We start from the raw sequence: 24,441 nt of genomic DNA, 5'->3' as shown, positions 1-24,441 counted from the left end.
ACTTATAAAACCTGGCTTGTTGCACACAGAGTCATAGAGATGTACAGCATGGAAACAGACCCCTCAGACCAACCCGTCCATGCCGACTAGATATCCCAACTCAGTCTAGTCCCACCTGCCAGCACCCGGCCCACATCCCTCCAAACCCTTCCTATTCATATACCCATCCAAATGCCTTTTAAATGTTGCAGTTGTACCAGCCTCCACCACTTCCTCTGGTAGCTCATTCCACCCTCTGCGTGAAAAAGTTGCCCCTTAGGTCTCTTTTATATCTTTCCCCTCTCAACCTAAACCTATACCCCCTAGTTCTGGACTTGCCCATCTCAGGGAAAATACCTTGTCTATTTACCCTATCCATGCCCCTCATGATTTTATAAACCTCTATAAGGTCACCCCTCAGCCTCCGACACTCGAGGAAAGCAGCCTCAGCCTCTTCAACCTCTCCCTGTAGCTCAAATCATCCAACCCTGGCAACATCCTTGTAAATCTTTTCTGAACCCTTTCAAGTTTCACAACACCCTTCCGATAGGAAGGAGACGAGAACTGCATGCAATATTCCAACAGTGGCCTAACCAATGTCCTGTACAGCTGCACCATGACCTCCCAACTCCTGTACTCAATACTCTGACCAATAAAGGAAAGCATACCAAACGCCACCTTCACTATCCTATCTACCTGCGACTCCACTTTCAAGGAGCTATGAACCCGCACCACACCTGTTCAGCAACGCTCCCTAGGACCTTACCATTAAGTGTATAAGTCCTCTCCAAAGTAGCATGATCCCCGGTTAGATCCACATATTATGGATAACAAGCTATCCCAAATGCACTCAATGATTTTTTTCTTCACAGCTGCCTCAGCCAATTTATAAGATTAAAGTTACCCATGATTATGTATTGCCTTTTTTAAAAGCCCTCGTTATCTCCTGATCTATTCTTGGTCCTACTCTACAGCTAGTGTTCGGGGATCTATTGCTAACTCCCATCAGTGTTTTGTTAACTCCATCCATTTGGATTCTACATCATCTAATCCAGAAGCATTTCTTACTTAAGGTGCTAATTCCATCTTGTATGAATAAATCCAACCTGCCCCCCCTTGCCTTCCTGCCTGTCCTCCTGAAAGGTCAGAGGCTCCTGAATGTTATAGTTCCCAGCTTTGATCTCCTGTGTGTCCGTCATGAATCATAGAATCCCTACAGTGTGGAAACAGGCCATTTGACCCATCGAGTCCATACCAACCCTCCAAAGAGTATCCTGCCCTGACCCATCTTTCTACCGTGTCTCCGTAACCCTGCATTTCCCATGGCCGATTCACTTGATCTACTGGACACTATGGGCAATTTAGCACGGCCAATCCACCTGACCTGCACCTCTTTGGGCTGTGGGAGGAAACCGGAGCATCCGGAGGAAACACACACACACACACGGGGGAGAACGTGCAAACTCCACACAGACAGTCACCTGAGGCTGGAATTGAACTCGCGTCCCGGCAGGAGTGCTAATTACTGAGTCCCCTATAAGTTCATATCCATTAATCTGTTTTCATCCCATTAACTTGGTTGTCTTGTTACATATGATGCACACGTGTAAGTAAAGAACCATTAACCTTGCCTTATTACCTCTTGTTCATTCTCTCTCTCCCTGCTGATTTTTGTTCAAACACCTGCCTGCTGCTCTCTGTCCCTTCCTGTCACATTTTGGTGTGACTGCTGAAATTGATGCCTTGGAATGCCACCATATTCTTGTGATTCAGCGGCCTACATTTCCCACCACCCCCTCCCGTATCTTCTATTCCACCAGAACAGTTTCCTCTGCCCCAGTAACAGTATTAGTGCCCCATGAACTAAACCCCATTGCTCCTACACTCATCTTTAGGCCACACTGTTAACTCAATGGATCTACCTTATGCCAACCGATGGGCCAACTGGCCTTGCTCTATGCTGTAATGACACTGACTCATTTTAGCAGCCCTCCCTCAATCCCCTCTTTCCAATTCTCATTTAAGTCAGTCTGCTCCATACATCCTCTCAGGCTAGTAAAAGTCTATCCTTCTTCAGGTGTGGTGCCCAGAGTGGAATACATTTGTAGGGTGCGGTCTGTGCAGGATTTTGAATCTCAGCGCTTTCTCAGTCACACCCATATCTGAAATCTCACACCACAAAGAAACTGTTTTCTCTTCCAGGTCAAAGGCCAAGGATATTCAATGGGCGACCTGAGCATCCAAATCGTTTCTCCCTGGGTGTTAGAAAAACTCCTCCCAATGTTTCAGCTCCTCTGCATTCCCTGTTGTGAGGAGAACAATCCTAGCTCCTCCAGTTTTTTCAAGTGAACAGAAACCACACATCCCTGATATTATTCCGAGATTGCCTCTATTACCTCCCCAAGGCATTGACGTCTTTTTGAAAGTCTAATGCTCAGAAATTATTACAATATTCCAATGCGCCAATTTAGTGATTCAGGAGAACTCCATGTTTTAGTATATCCTGTGTCCATTAATAAATGAGCAACCTATTAGATTTTTTCAAAACACAACTTGGTCAACTTATCCTGTCACAGTCAAAGAATCATGTTCACACACTCCCAGGTCATTGTGTTTCTGCACACTTTTTTTTAAAAAAAGGTAAAGTTAAATTTATTCTGCCTCTCATTTATCTTTTCCATGTCCATCAGTTGTGAATCGTTTTGATATGTTCTAAGGGTGAGAAACCATGTGAAATGAATACCAGAACGTTGTAACCTTTTCACTAAAGATCACAGTGAGATTGAGGTTCAAAGCGACCGGTTTTACCGTGCAAGCAACTTCACCTGGGAAGTCGGTGAATGAAGAGGAAAGATCCCACATAGCGGTTCTTCAAGGTTCACTGCCGGTTCGACAACTCAGTCAGCTCCACTGTGAGCTCAGGGGGTTCCACAGCTCCTCCCCAGCAGGACAAGCACGTGTATCTTAACACCAAGAAAACCAGTCACTTGTCTGATAGATTGTTGTTTGTGCAGTCTCACTGTGCACAAACTGGTGCTGTGAACCAGTAACCACGTGTATTTGTATAATATGCCTCATGTGATAAAACGTCCTAAGGGGCTTCAGAGAAGATTTTTCAAAAGAAACATTTGACAGAGTCAGATAAGGCAACATGATGGAGATTATTAACTGGACAGGCTGTTTTTAACAAGCATAGAGTCATAGAGATGTACAGCACGGAAACAGACCCTTCGGTCCAACCAGTCCATGCTGACCAGATATCCCAACCCAATCTAGTCCCACCTGCCAGCACCCGGCCCATATCCCTCCAAACCCCTCCTATTCATATACCCATCCAAATGCCTTGTAAATATTGTAACTGTACCAGCCTCCACCACTTCCTCTGGCAGCTCATTCCATACACGCATCACCATCTGTGTGAAAAGGTTGCCTCTTAGATCACTTTTATATCTTTCCCCTCTCACTCTAAACCTATGCCCTCTAGTTCTGCACTCCCCACCCCTGGGAAAAGACTTGGGCATTGATAGGATAAATGGACAATCATGATTTTATAAATCTCTATAAGATTACCTCTCAGCCTCCAATGCTCCAGGGAAAACAGCCCCAGCCTGTTCAGCCTCTCCCTATAGCTCAAATCCTCCAACCCTGGCAACATCCTTGTAAATCTTTTCGCAACCCCTTCCAAGTTTCACAACATCCTTCCGATAGGAAGGGGACCAGAATTGCAGGCAATATTCCAACAGTGGCCTAACCAATGTCCTATACAGCCGCAACATGACCTCCCAACTCCTGTACTCAATGCTCTGACCAATAAAGGAAAGCATACAAAACGCCGCCTTCACTATCCTATCTACCTGCGACTCCACTTTCAAGGAGCTATGAGCCTGCACTCCAAGGTCTCTTTGTTCAGCAGCACTCCCTTGGACCTTCCCATTAAGTGTATAAGTCCTGCTCTGATTTGCTTTCCCAAAATGCAGCATCTTCTTTAATCAGGAGAGAGGTGAAAAGGTTCAGGAAAAGAATATCAAGAGTTTCCCACCCATGCACAGTACCAATGATGGAGTGATTAAAATCAGGGAGACTTGAGGACACAATGCAATGTGGGCAGCTTTCTTGAGGATTGTGTGACTGGAGGTTACAAATTTTGAAATTTGAGACACTGCCCGTCCAGGAGCCAAAGTGTGCAAATCGGTGAACAGGATTTGATGCAGGAAAGTACGGAGGCAGCAGAATTTTGTATGATTTTTGCATTTGCAGAGGAGGGTGGGATAAATGCATTGGAATCACCAACTCTACCAGTAACAAGGGACTGGATGAGGGTATCAGCAGCAGATAAGCTAGGCTGAGATGGAGATGGGTGAGATTGAACTATTTGGTATTAGTGATTGTGTGGACATGTACTCTGAACCTCATGTTAAAGTCAAATATAACCAAAATTGTTAGCTGTGCTATTCTGCCTCAATCACCGTGGGCAGCACGGTGGCTCAGTGATTAGCACTGCTGCCTCAGCACCAGGGACCCGGGTTCAGTTCCTGCCTCAGACGACTGACTGTGTGGAGTTTGCACATCCTCTCCGTGTCTGTGTGGGTTTTCTCCGGGTGCTCCGGTTTCCTCCCACAGTCCAAAGACAAGCTGGTCAGGTGGATTGGCCATGCTAAACTGCCCATAGTGTTAGGTGCATCATTTAGAGGGGAATGGAACTCCGTGGGTTACTCTTCGGAAGGTCATTGCAGACTTGTTGGGCCGAAGGACCTGTTTCCACACACTAGGGAATCTAATCTAATCAGGAGCGAACAAAGTCAATGGCCTTGATCATCCCAGTTTATAACTGCATTTCATCCAGCACTGGATGTGGGATTAGTAGTTTGATCTGTTTTGTAACATTTTCAGAATGGTGAGGGATGTTGGTGAGGAGAGCTGGATGGTCTCAGTGTACGTATGAAAAGTAACACAGTGCTTTCAGGTGGTGTGACCAAGTGACAGCGCGTAGATGGGAAATAGGAAAGATCGAGGACACATTCTTGAGTGACATCAAGGCCTCAGAAAAGAAAGGGAGTGTGTGAACAAGGGACAGAGGTCTGAAAGGACGGTGGGGTTAAGGGTTTATTTTCGGGTGGATTATGGATGTAAAGGTGAGAGGGACAGAACCAGAAGAGACAGAGTGTGAACCATTAGCAACAGCAACAAACATGGGGAAATAGTCAGCAGTTTTTGGAGAATTGGGTCGAAGGTGCGCAGGTGGTGGGTCTCAATCGGCAACCTGAGTGCTGACAGCACATCGAGAGTGAAACCGGAGAAAGCTGAGCGCCCGGGGATGGAGGTGGACAAACGTCAGAAGACATTTTCTCCAGTCGGCTAACGCAAAGGAGGCACAGGCAGTTGTTCAGATCGTCTGAATGTTAGTGACGAAGAAGTATCTTGCACTTGTTGGAGGAAACCAGACAAAGAGAGAGCACTTCAAGAGGAACGAATGGGTTTCAGCGATATTAGAAAATACTTGACACAGCGTGGCTGAAACTTATCTATTCGACTTTCATTCAGAATGTTGGCACATATTACTGGACGCTGGCCTTTACTAACAGCGGCAGAAACAAACCCCAACGAACGTGATTCAGTCCTGATGTGACGAGCGACAAAATCCAATCTCTCGAGTTACTTGTGAACTCGCTGATGTCTCAGCAGGTGGGATGAGTTAATAAATCTCTTGCCACACTCTGAGCAGGTGAACGGTCTCTCCCCGGTGTGAATGCGCTGATGTATCAGCAGGTTATATAAGGTCGTGAATCGCTTCCCACAATCAGGGCAAACAAACGGCCTTTCACCGGTGTGAACTCTCTGGTGTGTCTGCAAGCTGGAAGACTGAGCGAATTGCTTCCCACACTCGGTGCAGGTGAACGGCCTCTCCCCAGTGTGAACTCGCTTGTGCTTCAACAGGATCGATGACTGGGTGAATCCCTTCCCACACTCCGCGCAGGTGAACGGCCTCTCCCCCGTGTGACTGCGCTCATGTACAGTGAGTTGAGATGAGTACTTGAATCCAGCCCCACAGTGAGAGCACCTGAATGGTCTCTCCTCAGTGTGGACACGCTGATGGGTCATCAGCTCCCAGGAGCTTTTAAAGCACTTCCCACAGTCTGGACATTTAAAAGGTCTCTCGTGCGTGTGAACCCGCTGGTGCGTCAGAAGGCTGGAGGACTGAGTGAATCCCTTCCCACACTCACTGCACGTGAATGGTCTCTCCCCAGTGTGAACTCGCTGATGAGTCTCCAGTTCATACGGGTAATTGAACCCTTTCCCACAGTCCCCACATTTCCACGGTTTCTGTTTGCTGTGACTAACTTTGTGTCTTGACAGGCCAGATGATTGGTTGAAGACTCGTCCACACACAGAACACGAGTACGGTTTCTCCCGACTGCTGCAAGTGCTTTTACCTTCCATGTTCAAAATCCGATGACATTTAGGTCCTGATGAATTAAGTGTCTCGGACTTGGTGTTTGTCTTGAGCTTGCTGTCCCTTTCCAATGCCCTATAAAACATATTTCAAACAGTGATCCATGAGGGCCATGAGGTGTGTTGTCAAAACCTAACTGATTCAGTCACGTCCTTCACCGATCCATGTCTGGGCAGGAAGAGAAAGGCACAGCGGGGACAATGACTTGGGGGGGAGGGGGAGAGAAAGGAAAAGGAGATGGACTTCATTCATCAGCAATTCAACCAGAATCTCCAAATCCCCAACACTTGGAAAGACAAGAGCAGCTGATGCATGCGAGAACAGTCCCTTCTGAGGCAAACACGAGTGAGGTCATGCTAAGAAGAGACTGAGCACTGGCTCAGTGAGGCACAAGGGATTGCATCTTGCTGCTGACCACAGCCAGAACTGAACCATCGATATTCTGACAGTTTGGGTTTCTGTCTGTTGATGTTAAAGAGCCCGACATCTGGACTAGAATTTGAAATTCTGCCAATTAGTTTGCTTCATTAAGCAAAATTTACCCATCAAAGAAGTATCTGTGGGCAGCACGGTGGCACAGTGCTTAGCACTGCTATCTCACAGCACCAGGGACCCGGGTTCAATTCCCGCCTCAGGCAACTGTCTGTGTGCAGTTTGCACATTCTCCCAGTGTCTGCACGGGTTTCCTCCGACTGCTCCGGTTTCCTCCCCACAGTCCAAAGACGTGCAGGTTAGGTGAATTGGCCTTGCTAAATCGCCCCATAGTGTTTGGTAAAGGGGTAAATGTCGAGGAATGGGTCTGGGTGAGTTACTCTTCGGCGGGTCGGTGTGGACTTGTTGGGCAGAAGGGCCTGTTTCCACACTGTAAGTAATCTAATCTAATCTTTATTCGGGCTGTTCTCGAGATTATTGAAGAGAACACCAAATGGTTTATTTACTTCTTGCAGTTCATTTATTGTATTCGCTGATCGTGATGCAGTCTGCTCTCCACTGAGAAGGAAGTGAGGACTGCAGATGCTGGAGATCAGAGTCAGCACACTTTGTGGAACAGTCTCGGTTCAGTCTGTCAGCTGGATTGCGAGCTTCCAGGCAGTTATCACTTTAATTCTCCGCATCAATCCCACTGTGACCTATCTTTCATTTGTCGCCTGTACTATTCTAAAGAGCCACAATGGGAAGCTTGAAGATCAGCAGCCCAAATTTCAATTCAGCACTTTAAAAGCTTCCTGTACTCAACCTTCTGCAACAGATCAGCCAGGTTTGGGTGGAGATGGGTGACGTTATGGTGATGGAATTATTTGGTATCAGTGACTGTGTGGACATGTGGTCCGAAACACATCTTTAAGTCAAATATGACAGAGATTCTTAGCTGTACCTGCATGCTTACCTTCATTGACTGGTGTACAAGAACACCCAGATCTCTTTGTACTGCCCCTTTATCTAACTTGACTCCATTTAGGTAGTAATCTGCCTTCCTGTTCTTGCCACCAAAGTGGATAACCATACATTTATCCACATTAAACTGCATCTGCCATGTATCTGACCATCACCTAACCTGTCCAGGTCATCCTGTAATCTCCTAACATCCTCCTCACATTTCACCCTGCCACCCAGCTTAGTATCATCAGCAAATTTGCTAACGTTATTACTAATACCATCTTCTATATCATTAATATATATTGTAAAAAGCTGCAGTCCCAGCACTGATCCCTGCAGTACCCCACTGGTCACTGCCTGCCATTCCGAAAGGGAGCCATTTATCACTACTCTTTGTTTCCTGTCAGCCAACCAATTTTCAATCTAAGTCAGTACTTTGCCCCCAATACCGTGCACCCTAATTTTGCTCACTAACCTCCTATGTGGGACTTTATCAAAAGCTTTCTGAAAGTACAGGTACACTACATCTACTGGATTTCCCTCATCCATCTTCAGAGTTACATCCTCAAAAAATTCAAGAAGATTAGTCAAGTATGATTTCCCCTTCATAAATCCATGCTGACTCTGACCTATCCTGTTTCTGCTATCCAGATGTGTCGTAATTTCATCCTTTATAATAGACTCCAGCATCTTTCCCACCACTGAGGGAAGAGCTATAAAAGTTCTGTTTCTGTTTCTGTCTTCAAGGGCCCAATTTTAAAAAGCTTTTACTATCCTCCTTTGTATTTTTGGTCAGTTTACCTTCGTACCTCATTTTTTCTCTGCGTATTTCCTTCTTAGTAATCCTCTGTTGTTCTTTAAAAGCTTCCCAGTCCTCCATTTTCCCACTTATCTTTGCTATGTTATACTTTTTCTCTTTTGACTTTATATGTTTCTTAACTTCCCTTGTCAGCCACGGCCACCCATGCCTCCTCATAGGATCTTTCTTCCTTTTTGGAATGAACTGATCCTGCATCTTCTGCATTATACCCAGAAATATCTGCCATTGTTCCTCCACTGTCATCCCTGCTAAGGTATTGCAGCATTGAACTTTGGCCAGCTCCTCCCTCATAGCTCCACAGTTCCCTTTGTTCAACTGAAAGATTGTCACTTCTGATTTTACCCTCTCCCTTTCAAATTGCAGATTGAAGCTTATTGTATTATGGTCACTACTTCCCAATGGCTCCTTCACTTCGAGGTCCCTGACCAATTCTGGTTTGTTGCACAATACCAGATCCAGAATTGCCTTCTCCCTGGTCGGCTCCAGCACCAGCTGCTCTAAGAATCCATCTCTGAGGCACTCCACAAAGTCTCTTTCTTGAGGTCCAATACCACCCTGATTCTCCCAGTCTACCTGCTTGTTGAAATCCCCCATAACAACTGTAGTGACATCTTTGCGACAGGCCAATTTCAGCTCCTGATTAAACTTACATCCGACATTCAGACTACTGTTTGGGGACCTGTAGATAACTCTCAAGAGGGTCTTTTTACCCTTAGTATTTCTCAGCTCTATCCACACTGACTCTACATCTCCTGACTCTAGGTCCCCCCCCTGCGCAAGGGACTGAATATCATCCCTTACCAACATGGCCACCCCACCCCCTCTGCCCGTCAGTCTGTCCTTATGATAGCACGTGTAGCCTTGAATAATCATTTCCCAGGCCCTGTCCACTTGAAGCCACGTCTCAGTTATCCCCACAATATCACAGCTGCCAATTTCCAAAAGAGCTTCAAGCTCATCCATCTTATTTCTAATGCTTCGTGCATTCATGTATAGTATTTTTAATTTGTTACTGCCCTCACCCTTCCCATCAACTCCTATTTCACTCAACCTTACAGCATGATCCCTTTGTGAGTTTTCTGCTTCATTGATACAGTTGTCTTTCTTGACTTCCCTTGTTCTAACTTTCTCTTCAATTTCCTTCTTAAACATCCAGTTTGTCCCCTCCTCCCCGCTAGGATAGATGGGCTTTAGATTGGTTCCACAGGTTGGCGCAACATCAAGGGCCGAAAAGCCTGTACTGCACTGTAATGTTCTATGTTACCATATCAGTACCATGCACATCCAAAAAGCTTTGATCAAGTGTGGTTGGAGAAGATTTGTAGCTCAGGTTGAGGTTCTGGAAGTAGGTTTGCTCGCTGAGCTGGAAGGTTCATTTCCAGACATTTCATCACCATACTAGGTAACATCTTCAGTGGGCCTCTGGGCGAAGCACTGCTGGTCATTCCTGCTTTCTATGTATTTTTTTTTGTTTAATATAAATAGAAAACAGGAATTATGAGCAGTGCTTCACCTGGAGACTCACTGAAGATGTTACCTAGTAGGGTGACGAAACGTCTGGAAATGAACCTTCCAGCTCAGCAAGCAAACCTACATTCAGAGCTTTGATCAAAACGACCGAGTCTTTGAATTCTAGGGAATACCTTCTTCATTGTATTTTAGCAGAAGGTAAAGGCAAATATATATAATTAATGGTACAATTCCACAGAGTGTGTAGGGATCGAGGGATTTGTGTTTCATGTGCTCAAATCTTTGAAGGTAGTCAAATATGTTCGTTAATCAAGTTTCGTAAATGTTGGCATTGAGTAAAAAATGAGGTAAGTCCTGTCGAATATTTATAGAGCACTTGTTAGGCCAGAATTCCAGTGTCATGTCCACTTTTGGTCACCACATTTTAAAAATGGTGTGAAGGTCCTTAAGAACATGCAGAGGAAGTCTATCAGAATGGACTTGAATAATTTCTGGAACCTGATTCTAAATTTAGATTATACCCTCTCGTCCTTGATTCCCCCATCTAGTTGAGCTCGATCCTCTCTCTCTCTATTAGTTCCCATTTCATATCCTGAAAACTTTGATGAAGTTTCCTCTCAGTCTTTAAACTGTGGAGAATATCTCCCTCACAGTGAAGCCATTCATTTTAATTGAAGGGGTAGGAATTGGAAATATATAATTAATGGTACAATTATAAAGAACTTGCATGGGCAGAGGGAGCTGAGGTTTCAGGTGCACTGGACGTTCAAGGTAACAATCTATGTTAAGAGATTAGTAAGCAAAAGAATCTTGAAATCTGTGAATAACTGTTATTAGGAAAAGAGCAGGGAAGTTTTGAGAACATTTAGAAAGCTCTGGTTGGGCCACAATTCGAGTATTGTGTCCACACTTCAGGAAGGATTATGGCTCTTCGAAAAGGTGCAGAACCACTTCTTAGAATGGTCCCAGTAAAAGTAGTTGAGAATTTTGCTTGAGATGTATGAGATTTATAACAGGTTGAAATACGATGGAGAAAGGCAATCTGTTCTCATTAGCTGACCATACATGGACAAGGGATGGATCAAAGGTTTTGAGTTAGTCAGTGATGGTGGATGTGATTGGAGCATTTTCACATGGACAGTAGTTATGATATAGAACTTATTGCCTACCTAAATAGGCAAAGTGATTCAACATTAAAAGAAAATTGATTCAGCACTTTAAGGAAATAAATTTACCAGAATTTAAGGTTAGAGCAAGTGAATAAGATAGACTGGATTGGTCTACAGAGCTGGTGTGGAATCAAGGCTGAAAAGCAGCCTGTCATAATGACCCTGCCTCTTTTGTGTGTTCTCATATAACTCTTGACAGTTTAGATATTAGTCTAGTAAATCTGTGCTACAATACTTGAAAACCCATTTGATCATCCCTCACTTCTGTTGCCCAGAACTGAACACAATTCTCCGGATTCCAAAAGGGAGTACTTGAAATATTAACTGTGTAATCCTTTCCACAGACTTGCTGAGATTCTGCAGTTTTTTCTGTCTTTTTTTTTCAAACTGCAGTTCTCCAGCAGTGATCTCACCAGAGGTTGTGAGTCTCAGTACATTCCCAGTCACCTTGGTACCTGAGATCTTTGCTGACAGAAGAGACAAACCTTAATCCCTCCATATTCAGATGTCCATCTGATTCAGGTCCTCATAGATCCAGGGATTGAGATGATGTTTGGTCTGAACTCTGCATCCATCAATCTTCTGCTTGTAGAATCCTGTAAATACAAAATCCATTACTGTCACTCTCAGGATAGCCAATCAGGAGAGACCAGTTTTTCTCTTGCTGCGTGTAAATCCTTTCTTTATAGCGTCCTGTGGAAATTCCCTCCCTGTTAGTGCAGGACAGAAACTCAGTATTCTCTGCAGCTGGTCCAGGATGACTGCGCACGCACCTCTCCCTTGCCTCAAGAGAGCTGCCACGCATGCGTGCTGCTCCCCGTTGCCCCAAATAAACATGGCCGCCCCGCATGCGCTGTGCTGGTGGTTGCCCCGAATAAAGATGGTAGCCGCGCTCCAGCGAACAGGCAGATTCAGTAACTGTGACCTTTCACTTCAAAGCGGGGGCGGTTCACTTCTTATTCACACTTGCTGCCTGCTCTGCACCTTCATGAAGCTTTCTGGCCCACCCCGGTAACTCCATTCCTCTCCCCCAGCAACCTACCTTATTATTTTGTTGAAGCAGCCATTTTGTCCGCCCGCTCGCTGCGGCTCCACTCACGGTGTGGCAATGCGCATGCTCCGCCAGCGTTCCGCAATACGCATGCGTTCAGGTCTCAGGGACATCTACAGCGTCACCTGACTCTCTGGGCGGGGAGTGTGCCATTGAATTGCACTGTGGAAGGATGCAAAATGATGGGGGTTTTTTTGTTCCAAAATCACTGCAGTTGTCAAATCAAGATATAGAATTAGCAGAAGAACTGACCCAGGAAGTTCCCAAAAGCCAGGGAGTTCAGCACCAGGGCTTACAGTGGAGAGATTAGGATGGGGCCAATTAGTTGAGAGGTTGCTACACCCAGACAGGGATGGGGCTGTGGCATTCTCTCAGCCAAAGAAGGGGTTGCATGTGCTTCTTTGGACTCAAGGACCCAAGTGTGTGGGCGGGAGGCCAGCAAGGGAAGCAAGAACAGCGAGCTGAGTGAGATGATCAGCTTGAATGGCCTATTGCTGATCCTATTTTCTGAATCATTTATTATCTGTATGCAGAGCATCAAAGCTTTATCTTTCCTGTAAAATGTGCTAACTGTGCCTCAAATGCTTTGAATTTTTTTTTTAGTTAACCTATTTTTCCCAATTAACCTGTTCAGACACTACCGCTTTAGCACAAGCGGGCCCCCTTCAAACGCTTTGACGTTTTGCAGCTGGATTGATCATCAGCTGGGGAAACTGACTTCACATACTTGAAATGGTGTCTCTCAGTGTGACTGCAATGCTGTGTCGCCAAATGAAATGACTGGGTAAAGCCCTTGCCACTTTCGGATGCTGAACTGTCTTCACACGTTTCCAGTTTAGTTTGGGTTGCGAAATTCTCTCGTAATGGCTCCCACATTCTTAATATTCTTCAATTAAAGTGAAATGGATGCAGTAAATCTTAAGTTTAAAAAAATCTGCAGGAGCATTCAGCAGTTTTGCGAGTGATTGTGGAGAACTGAACATGTTATCAAACTTCATTGTGTCACTGCAAAATTTGGTAAAGGAAGTTGCTTCTGAACTGAACATTAGATTTATTGGTGATTAATTATTATCTACTGGTATCCGTAAGTGGAAACATCTTTCACAAGTTTACCCTGTCAAAGGCTTTTATTGGAAGACCCAGTGGCTGTGGCACTGATAAGTTGGTTCCTCTGTCTTGCATTCTGAGACTTCCCTCATGGCTTGACTTCCAAATCTCTTCCCTTTAAAACAAAACTTCTATCAGGTTGGATGCTGAAAGGGTGTATCCCCTTTTGGGAAAGACTAGAAGTAGGAACATAATTTAAATATACAAAGTCTTCCATTTGAGTTGAAAATGAAGTGATTTTTCTTTCTCAGAGGCTTTGAAATTTTCTTCCCAGAAGGTGGTGAAGGTCAAATCAGTTGCTTTTAGTTTTAAAGGCAGAAATAGAACCATAGAAAAGTTACAGCACAGAAAGAGACCATTCAGTCTGCCATGTCTGTGCTGGTCAAGTAAAACCAGCCTCCCATTCTAATCCCACTCTTGTGGCATCCTGATTCTGAATAGAAAACACTTAGAAACTGAATGGAGGGTGTTTCACAAAGTGATTGCTCATGTTTTCAGTTGGATAAAAACAATGACTGCAGATGCTGGAAACCAGAGTCTAGATTAGAGAGGTGCTGGAAAAGCACAGCAGTTCAGGCAGCATCCAAGGAGCAGTAAAATACAGGCCTGTATTCCTGATGAAGGGCTTTTGCCCAAAACGTTGATTTTCCTGCACCTCTCTGATCCAGCCTCTGGTTTCCAGTTGCCAGAACAGATTGAATCCTGAGCAGTAAATACAGAAAATCTATGCCAACAAGTGCAAATAAATCACTCTTCAGTTTAATTTTTCAGAAATGCCACACAGTCCGAAGAAAGATTCTTCATTTAGAGGGTACAATTTACAAAATAAATCAAACTGGCTCGGGAAACATTGAATTCTACCCCATAAAGAGGGATCTTTAACATCAGAAATAAATCTCATCCTGATACAATTTGATTAACAGTAACATATAACTGTTATACTGGCTGGCAAATTTGGAAGTGATGGGTTTGCCATACACTAGCTCTTTTCAAATGATGTGTTTGCTGATTTGGTAACTATTTGGTAGAGTTAAAGATGCTTGCAATCCACATCCTTTGTCCCGCTGTCATTCACTCTGTATTGCCGCCAACTTAAAGATTAGCGAGTTTACTACTGACTGCAGTGTTGGATTTAGCTGCGAATGACACATCGAACTGATTCATGTTCATCAGGGTTGTTTATGCTACTATTAATAGACTGCAGTTTCATTATTAAATCATGTAAACTAGTCTTTTGTTCAACACACAGGTCGAGTCTGTAACATTTCTTACTCAAATTACTTCCTTTTCTGGAATTGTGGCTTTCCTTCTCTATCTGCCCCAATCTTCACCTTCAATAACTGTAAATGTTGCTCTCAGAGTCAAAACAGACACTGTGGTGTATGCTCTTTTTGTATCTTCCTGGATGACATTGCTGAATATTAAAAAAAGTAGGTAATGGAAATCTGAAATAAGAACAGGAAATTCTGGAGATTCTTTGCAGGCTGTCAGAGAGAAAATTAAGTTAAACTGGCATGTGAGTAAATGTGCTTTGTAAAGTAGCCACCGATTTCTATTTTGTCTCGTTAGTGTAGAGAAGACTGTAATGGCCCAAATTACATGGAAGGAATGTTTGCGGACTTGGACAGTGAGAAAGGAGGGCATTAAAGGAGAATCTTATACCTGCTGCGACTGCATGGGAACATACTATTGAACAGAATGACTTTGGCATCTTAAAATGATACAAAAGAGGTACTGGGAGCAATGGCTGAGAAATGGTCGAGAGAGAGGTCGGATTGGAAGCTCAAAAATCCAGAACACAGGGTCTTCAGGTGAGACTGTGAAAGAGGTTGAAGAGGAGAAGGTGTCACAATTCTGACCAGTGAATCTATGCAGCATTCAGGAGACCTACTCAAGGCAGCACTTAGAACACTATACAGGAAAGGTCCTGGACATAATTTTAGGCAATAAAGCTGAGCAGGTGGTTAAAGTATCAATAGAAAGACTATTTGGTAGACAGCAATCATAATTCTGTTAGATTCAAGATTGTTTTGGGACATGACAAGGATGGGCCTGAAATCACAGATCTCAAATGGGAGAAAGCTGGTTTCAATACAATTAGATATGGTTTGTTCAGAGTGGACTGAAGGTAGATCTGTCTCAGAACAGTGGGATGCATTTAAAATATATATGGAGACTGCAGGGCCAACATAATCCAACAAAGAAAAGGGTGAGACTGTCATCAAATCATGTGAACCTTGAATATCCAGGGACATATAACATTGGATTTTTTTAAAAAAGGAGGCTTATATGGAAATCTGTGTCTGTGTGTGTGGGTGGGGGGGAGGTTGTAGTATCATGCTAAATAAATAACAGAGCAAGAGCCTTTATGTCAGTTTAAGCACAAGACAGTCTGGTTCAAAAAAGCTCAAAAAAGCAGAAGCCCTAGAGGAACATAGAATATGCAAGAGGGAACTTAAAAGAAAAATTAGGAGATTAGATTAGATTAGATTAGATTACTTACAGTGTGGAAACAGGACCTTTGGCCCAACAAGTCCACAAAAACGATATGAAAGTATTATGAGCAGGTGAAATAAAGGATAATCCTAAACTGTTTTACAGGCACAATGAGCATAAAAGAATAATGGGGAAAAGAATAGGGACCATTGAGGACCACAGTAGTAATTTGTGTGTGTAGCCAGAGGATGTGGGTAAGGTTCTAAGTCAATACTTTGGGGTTGGTCTTCACTAGTGAGGAGGACTATTTTTATATCAAGAATCAGGGAGAAGGACTGTGACAAAATTAAAAAAATTAGCACAAACAATGATGGCATTTCTGGTACAAAAATACAAACTGCTGGAAAATCTCAGCAGGTCTGGCAGCACCAGTGGACCCGAAATGTTCACTCTGATTTCTCTTCACCGATGCTTCCAGATCTGCTGAGATTTTCCAGCAGTTTCTGTTTTTGTTTCAGATTTCCAGCATCCATGATTCTTTTGGGGTTTTTTTTTATGTTCCTGGTAATCTGGCAGTCTTAATGGTAAATAAGGAGCTGGATGAAATGTATCCCAGGCTGAGTGAGGCGAGGGACAGAATAACTGGGCACTTTCAATAATTGTCAATACCACTCTGACCACAAGAGAGGTGTTGGAGGACTGGAGGAAAGCCAGTGAGGTAACGTTATTCGAGAAGGAAGGAAGAAAGGGATAATCCAAGTTAGTCAGTCTAATCTCAGTGAAGAAAATTTTTGAAAGCAATTCTGAGAGATGAATTTGCATTTAGAGAAGCAGGCATGAATTACGGACAGTCAGCATGGTATTGTTAAGGGTAGGTCAAATCTGACCAACATGATTGACTGTTTCCAAGAGGTGCATAGATGAACATAATGCATTTAATACAGTCTACTTCAACTTCAGCAAATCTTTTGCTATCATCCTGCATGGGAGATCGATAGCAAAGGGAAGACCTCATGAGATTCAAGGCAAGTTTTAAAGTCAGGTCCACAATTAGCTGAGTGATTTGATTCCCTAAAGTGTGGGGACAGGCCCTCCGAAGTCCACACCGACCCTCCGAAGAGTAACCACCCAGACCCATTTCCCTCTGACTAATGCACCTAACACTATGGGCAATTTAGCATGGCCAATTCACCTGACTAGCACATCTTTGGACTGTGGGAGGAAACCCACATAGACACAGGGAGAATGTGCAAACTCCACACAGACAGTCACCCAAGGCTGGAATCGAACCTGGGTCCCTGGTGTTGTGAGGCAGCAGTGCTAACCACTGAGCCACTGTGCTTCAACTGTGATGGTTGAGGTATTTCCAGCTTGGGCCCTTGAGGTTGTTGTTTATTTAAAGTTTTAGATTTGTAGAAGGGTTGATCAGTAAGTTTGCAGACAATACAACTATTGATGTGTGACAAACAGTGAGGAGAATAACCTTGGATTACAAGAGGGTATAGACAGGTTAGGCAGATGGGCTGGTCCATGGCAAATGGAATTCAACCTGAATAAATGTGAGGTGGTGAACTTAGACAGGACAAACAAGACGAGGGAATGCATGATGAATGATAGACACCTAGAAAGCACTGAGAATTGGAGGGACCTCTGTGTTAAGTACAATGGTTCCTTAAGGTATAATCCCTACCGGTGACTAAAGTAGTTAAGAAGGCAGATAGTATGTTTGTCTTTATTATTCATGTTATAGAGTTTAAGATTTAGAGGTCATGGTGGAATGGTATAAAACACTGAATAGACCACAGTTAGAACATTATTTGCAGTTTTAATATAGAAAGGATGTGATAACACTGGAAAAGTTGCAGAGGAGATTTACTAGAATGTTTCCTGGGCTGCAGAGTTCCAGTTATGAAGAGAGATTGGACAGACTGGGATTGTTTTCCTCAGAGCAAAGAGGATTGAGTGGGGACATGATTGAGATGTTTTAAATTATGAGGAGCACAAATATGATAGACAGGTAAAATCTTTTCTCTTGATGATCAGATCGATGATGAGGAACATTTACCTGAGATAAGGACAGAACAATTGGAGGAGATGTGAGAAAACATTTTTTTTTTACCCAGAGAATGGTGAGAATCTGGAATTCACTTACTGTAAGTGTGGTTGAGGCCGAACACTCATAACCTGAAGGAAATATTAAATGTGCAACTGCAATGCCAAAGCATATAATACTGTGGATCCAGTGCTGTAAAATGGGTTTAGAATAGTATGATGATTGCTTTGAGTGGCCCAGACATGATGGGTTTAAATGTCTTTCCCTGTGCTGTGAATCTGAATGAGTTGAAAAAGAAGCATGATAATTTGGAAAATGAGGAGAAAGGAAACCCTATCACTTCTGGGAGGGAGGAAATGGACCTGGGGAAAATTATGATAGGGCACTTGTGGTTGAGTGTCCCATCAAACACCATGCTGGGAATCCTAATGCTTGAATCATTGATTCTCCTGTTCCTTGGATGCTGCCTGACCGGCTGTGTATTTCCAGCACCACACTCTTTGACTCTGATCTCCAGTATCTGCAGTCCTCACTTTCTCCTGAGTATAAGAACACCTCAGTCCACCTGCCCAACTTCGTTATTGATAAACACAGCCCAGAACTGCTTCAGCTTTTCCTGGACTTGCTGTGCATTGGCATTTGTGGACTATCGACTGAGGCCCTTGCACATTCAGAATTATATATAAACATTGACTGATTACACACCTTTGAATAGGTGATTTGTTTTAAAACCGTGTAAAGTAGTGTCACTGAGAAACATGATAGAAAATTGGGATTAATTTAAAATAAACATTAAATATCCATTGCTCTGTATGTGAGTGTACTGAGTGATGCAAAGTTTCTTCTTCGCAAGATTCCAGGAGAATCAAATTTGTACGACTTCATTATTTAAATTCTGTATTCTGCGCTGGAAATGATTTTGACATTTAAGATGACACAAACGTTAGAACTGCAGAGTCTGAAGTAGGGCATAGGTTGCGGGGTAATAACAAAGCTGGATGCAGCAGTTCAATCAGGCCCTGGAGGAGACCCCATTCCGGGCTTTAAGTTTCTATTCTTCGAGTGCAGGGCACGTTGGTGATGCAGAACACCCTCAAAACGCAACGGCAACAAATTCAGGGCAAAGACATGGAACCATGGCGGATGGTTAGCCCAGAATCCCGCGCGGTGAGGAATATCCCCTATGCGCAGGCGACAAGAGCGGTGCGCATGCGTGGTGCGGAAGGTGACCGGAGCAGGATGGGATATGCTGATGGCTGGATGGTTTCGTTTCGGCTCTGCAAACGGTAAGGCTCAGGCGATGTGGAGGGAGCGATAGCGGCTCTGCGGACATCTTGCATATATCGCAGACCCCGAATAAAAAACTTCCTGTTTCCCCTGTTTGGACCAAACGGGACGACTACTCGAGCAAAGGCTTCCGCTCAGTAACAGGCCCCGGTCGCCATCTTTGTTATGGGCAGCGATGCAGCGGGGCGTTGCGTGACGGCCATATTTGTTTAGGGCAATGGCTGGAATGGTTAGGGAGGAATGTGCTGCTCATTGTTCAGAATTGAGACAACTTGTCCAGCCTGCTGCAGTAGCCTTTCACGCCCAGTGCCTTACTGAAAAGGGATGAAAATCCTGCTTTCTGCATCGCACTACCTTGGCAGGATGTCCTACTCCATGTGCCCAGTGAGCCCAATGTGGTTACAGGGCAGTGGGTCTAAATTGTGTTGGTCTGAGTGTAGTCTGGAGTTCATGCGGGGTCAGTCGGTTCTGTCGGCAGGTGCTGAGGAAAGAGCTGTGGCTGTGGTAGCGAGTCTGTTTCAGGACGTGGCTGAAGAGCTTCAGGGCAGAGATTCCTGAAGAAGGGCTTATGCCCGAAACGTCGATTCTCCTGCTCCTCGGATGCTGCCTGGCCTGCTGTGTTTTTCCAGCACCACAATTTTTCAACTCAATGTGGTTACAGCCGACAGTGTGGCGCTGGAAAAGCACAGCAGGCCAGGCAGCATCCAAGGAGCAGGAGAGTCGACATTTCGGGCAGAAGCCCGTCATCAGGAAGGACATTTGCACCAAATGTCGACTCTCCTGCACCTCGGATGCTGCCCGGCCTGCTGTGCTTTTCCAGCGCCCCACTCTCGACTCTGATCTCCACCATCTGCAGTACTCACCTTCGCCAATGCGGTTTCATTCAATTATATGAAGACCTTGTGCAAAAAGTCACAATCCTGAGTAGGCATTGTCCTCGAGTTGAGGGTCTGTCAACACAATGAGCAGCAATGTGAAGCAGGGAGCATGCACTGCCATCCTGATGTAGGAGGTGGGGAATAGTGTGAATTGCTAAAATAACATAGAAGATCCTGGAGCAACTCTATAGGTTTGGCAGCCTCTATGGAGAGACAAAAACAGTGTTACCGTTTAAAGCTGGATATGCCTCTTTTTTTTCTATCCTGTACTGACAATGATATGTTTTGGAAACTTCTTTTACTGAGGCTTGGAAGGGTGGACATACACACAGAAAACTCAAAAGGAATAATTTGCTTGTCTGAATTTCTAACCTGGCTTGACACTAACTGTTCTAAACTTTTTTACAGAATATTTAAAGAGGATTCGCAGTCATGATACTCCAACCAAACCTCACATGAAAATCTGACACTATCACTCAAGTCACCAGAACCTGGATGACATTGGCTTTTGAGTGTAAGTATTGAGCTCCCTGACAGTTCCACTCATTACATATAATTTCTTCATCCTATCACACAGTCCAGTACAGAAGAGGCACATCAAGTTTGTATAGAACATAGAACAGTACAGCGCAGAACAGGCCCTCCGGCCCTCGATGTTGCGCTGACCTGTGAACTATTCTCAGCTCGTCCCCCTACACTATCCCAAAATCATCCATGTGCTTATCTAAGGATTGTTTAAATCTCCCTAATGTGGCTGAGTTGACTACATTGGCAGGTAAGGCATTCCACGCCATTACCACTCTCTGCATAAAGAACCTGCCTCTGACATCTGTCTTAAATCTATCACCCCTCAATTTGCAGCTATCCCCCCTCGTACACGCTGGCGTCATCATCCTAGGAAAAAGACTGTCACTGTCTACCCTCTCTAATCCTCTGATCATCTTGTATGTCTCTATCAAATCCCTTCTTAACCTCCTTCTTGCCAATGAGAACAGGTTCAAGTCTCTCAGCCTTTCCTCATAAGACCTTCCCTCCAGACCAGGCAACATCCTGGTAAATCTCCTCTGCACCTTTTCCAGTGCTTCCACATCCTTCCCGAAATATGGCGACCAGAACTGTACAAGGAGGACTCCATCAACGCATTGCCGAAGCTAGTCTAAATCTACACTAGTCTCACTTTCCAGCACTAGGCCCAAAGCCTTGAATGTTATGACATTTCAAATGCTTTTCAAATAGTTTTATAAATGTTTGTGAGGTTCCCCTCCTCAACTCTCCTCATAGGCAGTACATTCCAGACCCTGACCACTCTGGCTGAAAATGAAAATACTCAAGTTCTCTCTAAACCTCCTGCCTTTCATTTTAAAATTATGCCCCTTTGTCATTGGCCCTGGGACTAATGGGAAAAGCTACTGTCTAATCATGTCCATGCCCCTCATAATCTGATGCCTGTTTATCACATCCTCCTTAAGATAATCTGCTCGAAAGGGAAACAACAACCAGAGCTTATCCAGGCTGTCTTCAGAGCTTAAATACCAGGCAACATCCAGGTGAAACCCCTATGCACTCTATCTATTACAATCATACACTTCCTGTAGTATGGAGACCAGAACACAGCGTACAGTACTCCAGTTGTATCATAATCAAATTCCTGTATCACTCCAACAGAATTTGCTGCTCTTATGCAACTGATAAAGGTAAATTCCCTTATGCCTCCTTAACTACCCTTTTAACCTACTGTGTCACCTCCAGAGATTTGTAAAGCATTCCCGGAACTTGTCTAAAATCTTAAATCCGATTCCAGTGATCCATTTCCTATCAGCTAATGTGAACCATTTCCTTACTTATTTTTTTTCTCTAATCAACCTGTTCAGAGATGTTGTTGAACACAATCTGGAGCAGGTGAGACTTGAACCGGGCCTCCCAGTAATTTTCTTTCCCTAACTTATCCAAACCAATCATATACCCATCAATTTTGTCAAATGTCCCTTCAGGTTTAATTGCTCCCACCTTGCATCCCAACTAAAATCCCTCATTGCTGAGCCATTTTGGTGTCTGAACCAGTCTGCCCTCTCTCAGGGATCCTCCTGCCCTTCACAACGTGTCTTGGTCTCTAGTTTGCAAAGACCTAGATGCTCTTTGCTCTTATGGTGCGACGTTCCCGATAATTGCATGGGCCTCTTCCGAGGCATTTCTTTGGATTTCTTTCCAGCTGCAGTCTCCAGCAGTATATTCCAGGGTTGAACATTTTTGACCATTCATCAACAATTTTGAGCTTCCACTGCTGTGCTCTCTGACTTGTAATAGGTTCTGTCACTCTAGGACTGGCAGATCTCCTTCACTGAGGGGCAGAATCGATTTTGACATTGCATTGTTCCACTTCTGTCCTTCCCCTGTCTCTAATTATACAGTACTTGGCTGTTTAGTACATCTCTACTATTTATCCAAATGTGCCTCAATGAGATATCCACCACTGCTCATACCATGACGATATGCTGCTGACTTAAAAGCTTCTGCTTTCCATCGTATCTCCCAGTCAGGAATTATTTTTTCTGCCCTTCAGTTATTTTCTCTTCTGCTGATCTTAACCATCAAATTCTGCGCTGTGTTTATTCCCTGTAATTAATTAAGAATGTCCTGAAGAATGAACTCTGTCTTTCTCTCTGCAAGTGTCAGTAAATATTGCTAATCCCCAGTTGCCAATGACTTCCTTGGTGATTGCCGAGTGAAGGTGCTCCCACAATGCTGTTAGGTAAGGACAAATTATCATGAAGGAACAGGAATAGATGTGCAAATAAATAACAATTAGTTTTTTTTAACGCCAACCCCTGAGCATTGAACATTGCCGTGATTGGGTGTGCAGACACCAATCCCTGAGCATTGAACATTGCTGTGATTGGGTGTGTGGACACCAACCCCTGAGCATTGAACATTGCCGTGATTGGGTGTGTGGACACCAACCCCTGAGCATTGAACATTGCCGTGATTGGGCGTGTAGACACCAACCCCTGAGCATTGAACGTTGCTGTGATTGGGTGTGTGGACACCAACCCCTGAGCATTGAACAATGCCGTGATTGGGTGTGTGGACACCAACCCCTGAGCATTGAACATTGCCGTGATTGGGCGTGTGGGCACCTATCCCTGAGCATTGAACATTGCCGTGATTGGGCGTGTAGACACCAACCCCTGAGCATTGAACATTGCCGTGATTGGGCGTGTGGACACCAACCCCTGAGCATTGAACATTGCCGTGATTGGGCGTGTGGACACCAACCCCTGAGCATTGAACATTGCCCTGATTGGGCGTGTGGACACCTATCCCTGAGGATTGAACATTGCCCTGATTGGGCGTGTGGACACCAACCCCTGAGCATTGAACATTGCTGTGATTGGGCGTGTGGACACTTATCTCTGAGCATTGACCTTTGCCATGATTGGGTGTGGGGACACCAACTCCTGAGCATTGAACATTGCTGTGATTGGGTGTGTGGACACCGATCTCTGAGCATTGAACATTGCCGTGATTGGGCGTATGGACACCAACCCCTGAGCATTGAACATTGCCGTTATTGGGTATGCTGACTCCAATCCCTGAGCATTGAACATTGCCATGACTGGACGTGCAGGCTCCAATCCCTGAGCATTGAACATTGCCATGACTGGATGTGCTGGCTCCAATCCCTGAGCATTGAACATTGCCCTGATTGGGCGTGCGGGCATCAATCCCTGAGCATTGAACATTACTGTGATTGGGCGTGTGGACTCCAATCCCTAAGCATTGAACATTGCCGTGATTGGACGTGTGGACTCCAATCCCTAAGCATTGAACATTGCCGTGATTGGGCGTGCGGGCACCAATCCCTGAGCATTGAACATTGCCGTGATTGGACGTGTGGACATCAATCCCTGAGCATTGAACATTGCCGTGAGTGGACGTGTGGACACCAATCCCTGAGTATTGAACATTGCCGTGATTGGGCGTGTGGACACCATCCCTGAGCATTGAACATTGCCGTGATTGCGCGTGCGGACTCCAACCCTTGAGCATTGGCGTGATTGGGCGTGCGGACACCTATCCCTGAGCATTGAACATTGCTGTGATTGGGCGTGCGGACACCTATCCCTGAGCATTGAACATTGCTGTGATTGGGCGTGCGGACACCTATCCCTGGGCATTGAACATTGCTGTGATTGGGCGTGCGGGCACCTATCCCTGGGCATTGAACATTGCTGTGATTGGGCGTGCGGGCACCAATCCCTGAGCATTGCACATTGCCGTGATTGGGCATGCAGACTCCAACCCCTGAGCATTGAACTTTACCATGATTGGGTGTGTGGACACCTATCTCTGAGCATTGAACATT

The 24,441-nt window shown here is 44.7% G+C and overlaps 2 protein-coding genes across 1 annotated transcript; one reads left to right on the top strand and one right to left on the bottom strand.

The window, feature by feature from the left end:
- Positions 1-24,441, top strand: part of LOC122543494 (uncharacterized) — a 112,973-nt gene that overhangs the window by 51,986 nt on the left and 36,546 nt on the right.
- Positions 5,070-12,371, bottom strand: LOC148143494 (uncharacterized). Its single transcript, XM_087974224.1, has 3 exons — positions 12,309-12,371; positions 11,752-11,862; positions 5,070-6,505 (listed from the first exon to the last, which is right to left on the bottom strand). Exons 2-3 carry the CDS (start codon positions 11,763-11,765, stop codon positions 5,632-5,634), a joined length of 888 nt encoding a protein of 295 aa, XP_087830350.1. The 5' UTR covers positions 11,766-11,862; positions 12,309-12,371; the 3' UTR covers positions 5,070-5,631.

This window comes from Chiloscyllium plagiosum, unplaced genomic scaffold (genome assembly GCF_037043375.1).
Source record: "Chiloscyllium plagiosum isolate Xiang-an unplaced genomic scaffold, Cpla_swu_hap1 HiC_scaffold_27, whole genome shotgun sequence".
In the NCBI taxonomy this organism is placed as follows: domain Eukaryota; kingdom Metazoa; phylum Chordata; class Chondrichthyes; order Orectolobiformes; family Hemiscylliidae; genus Chiloscyllium; species Chiloscyllium plagiosum.
This window is presented reverse-complemented; position numbering and strand designations above follow the sequence as displayed.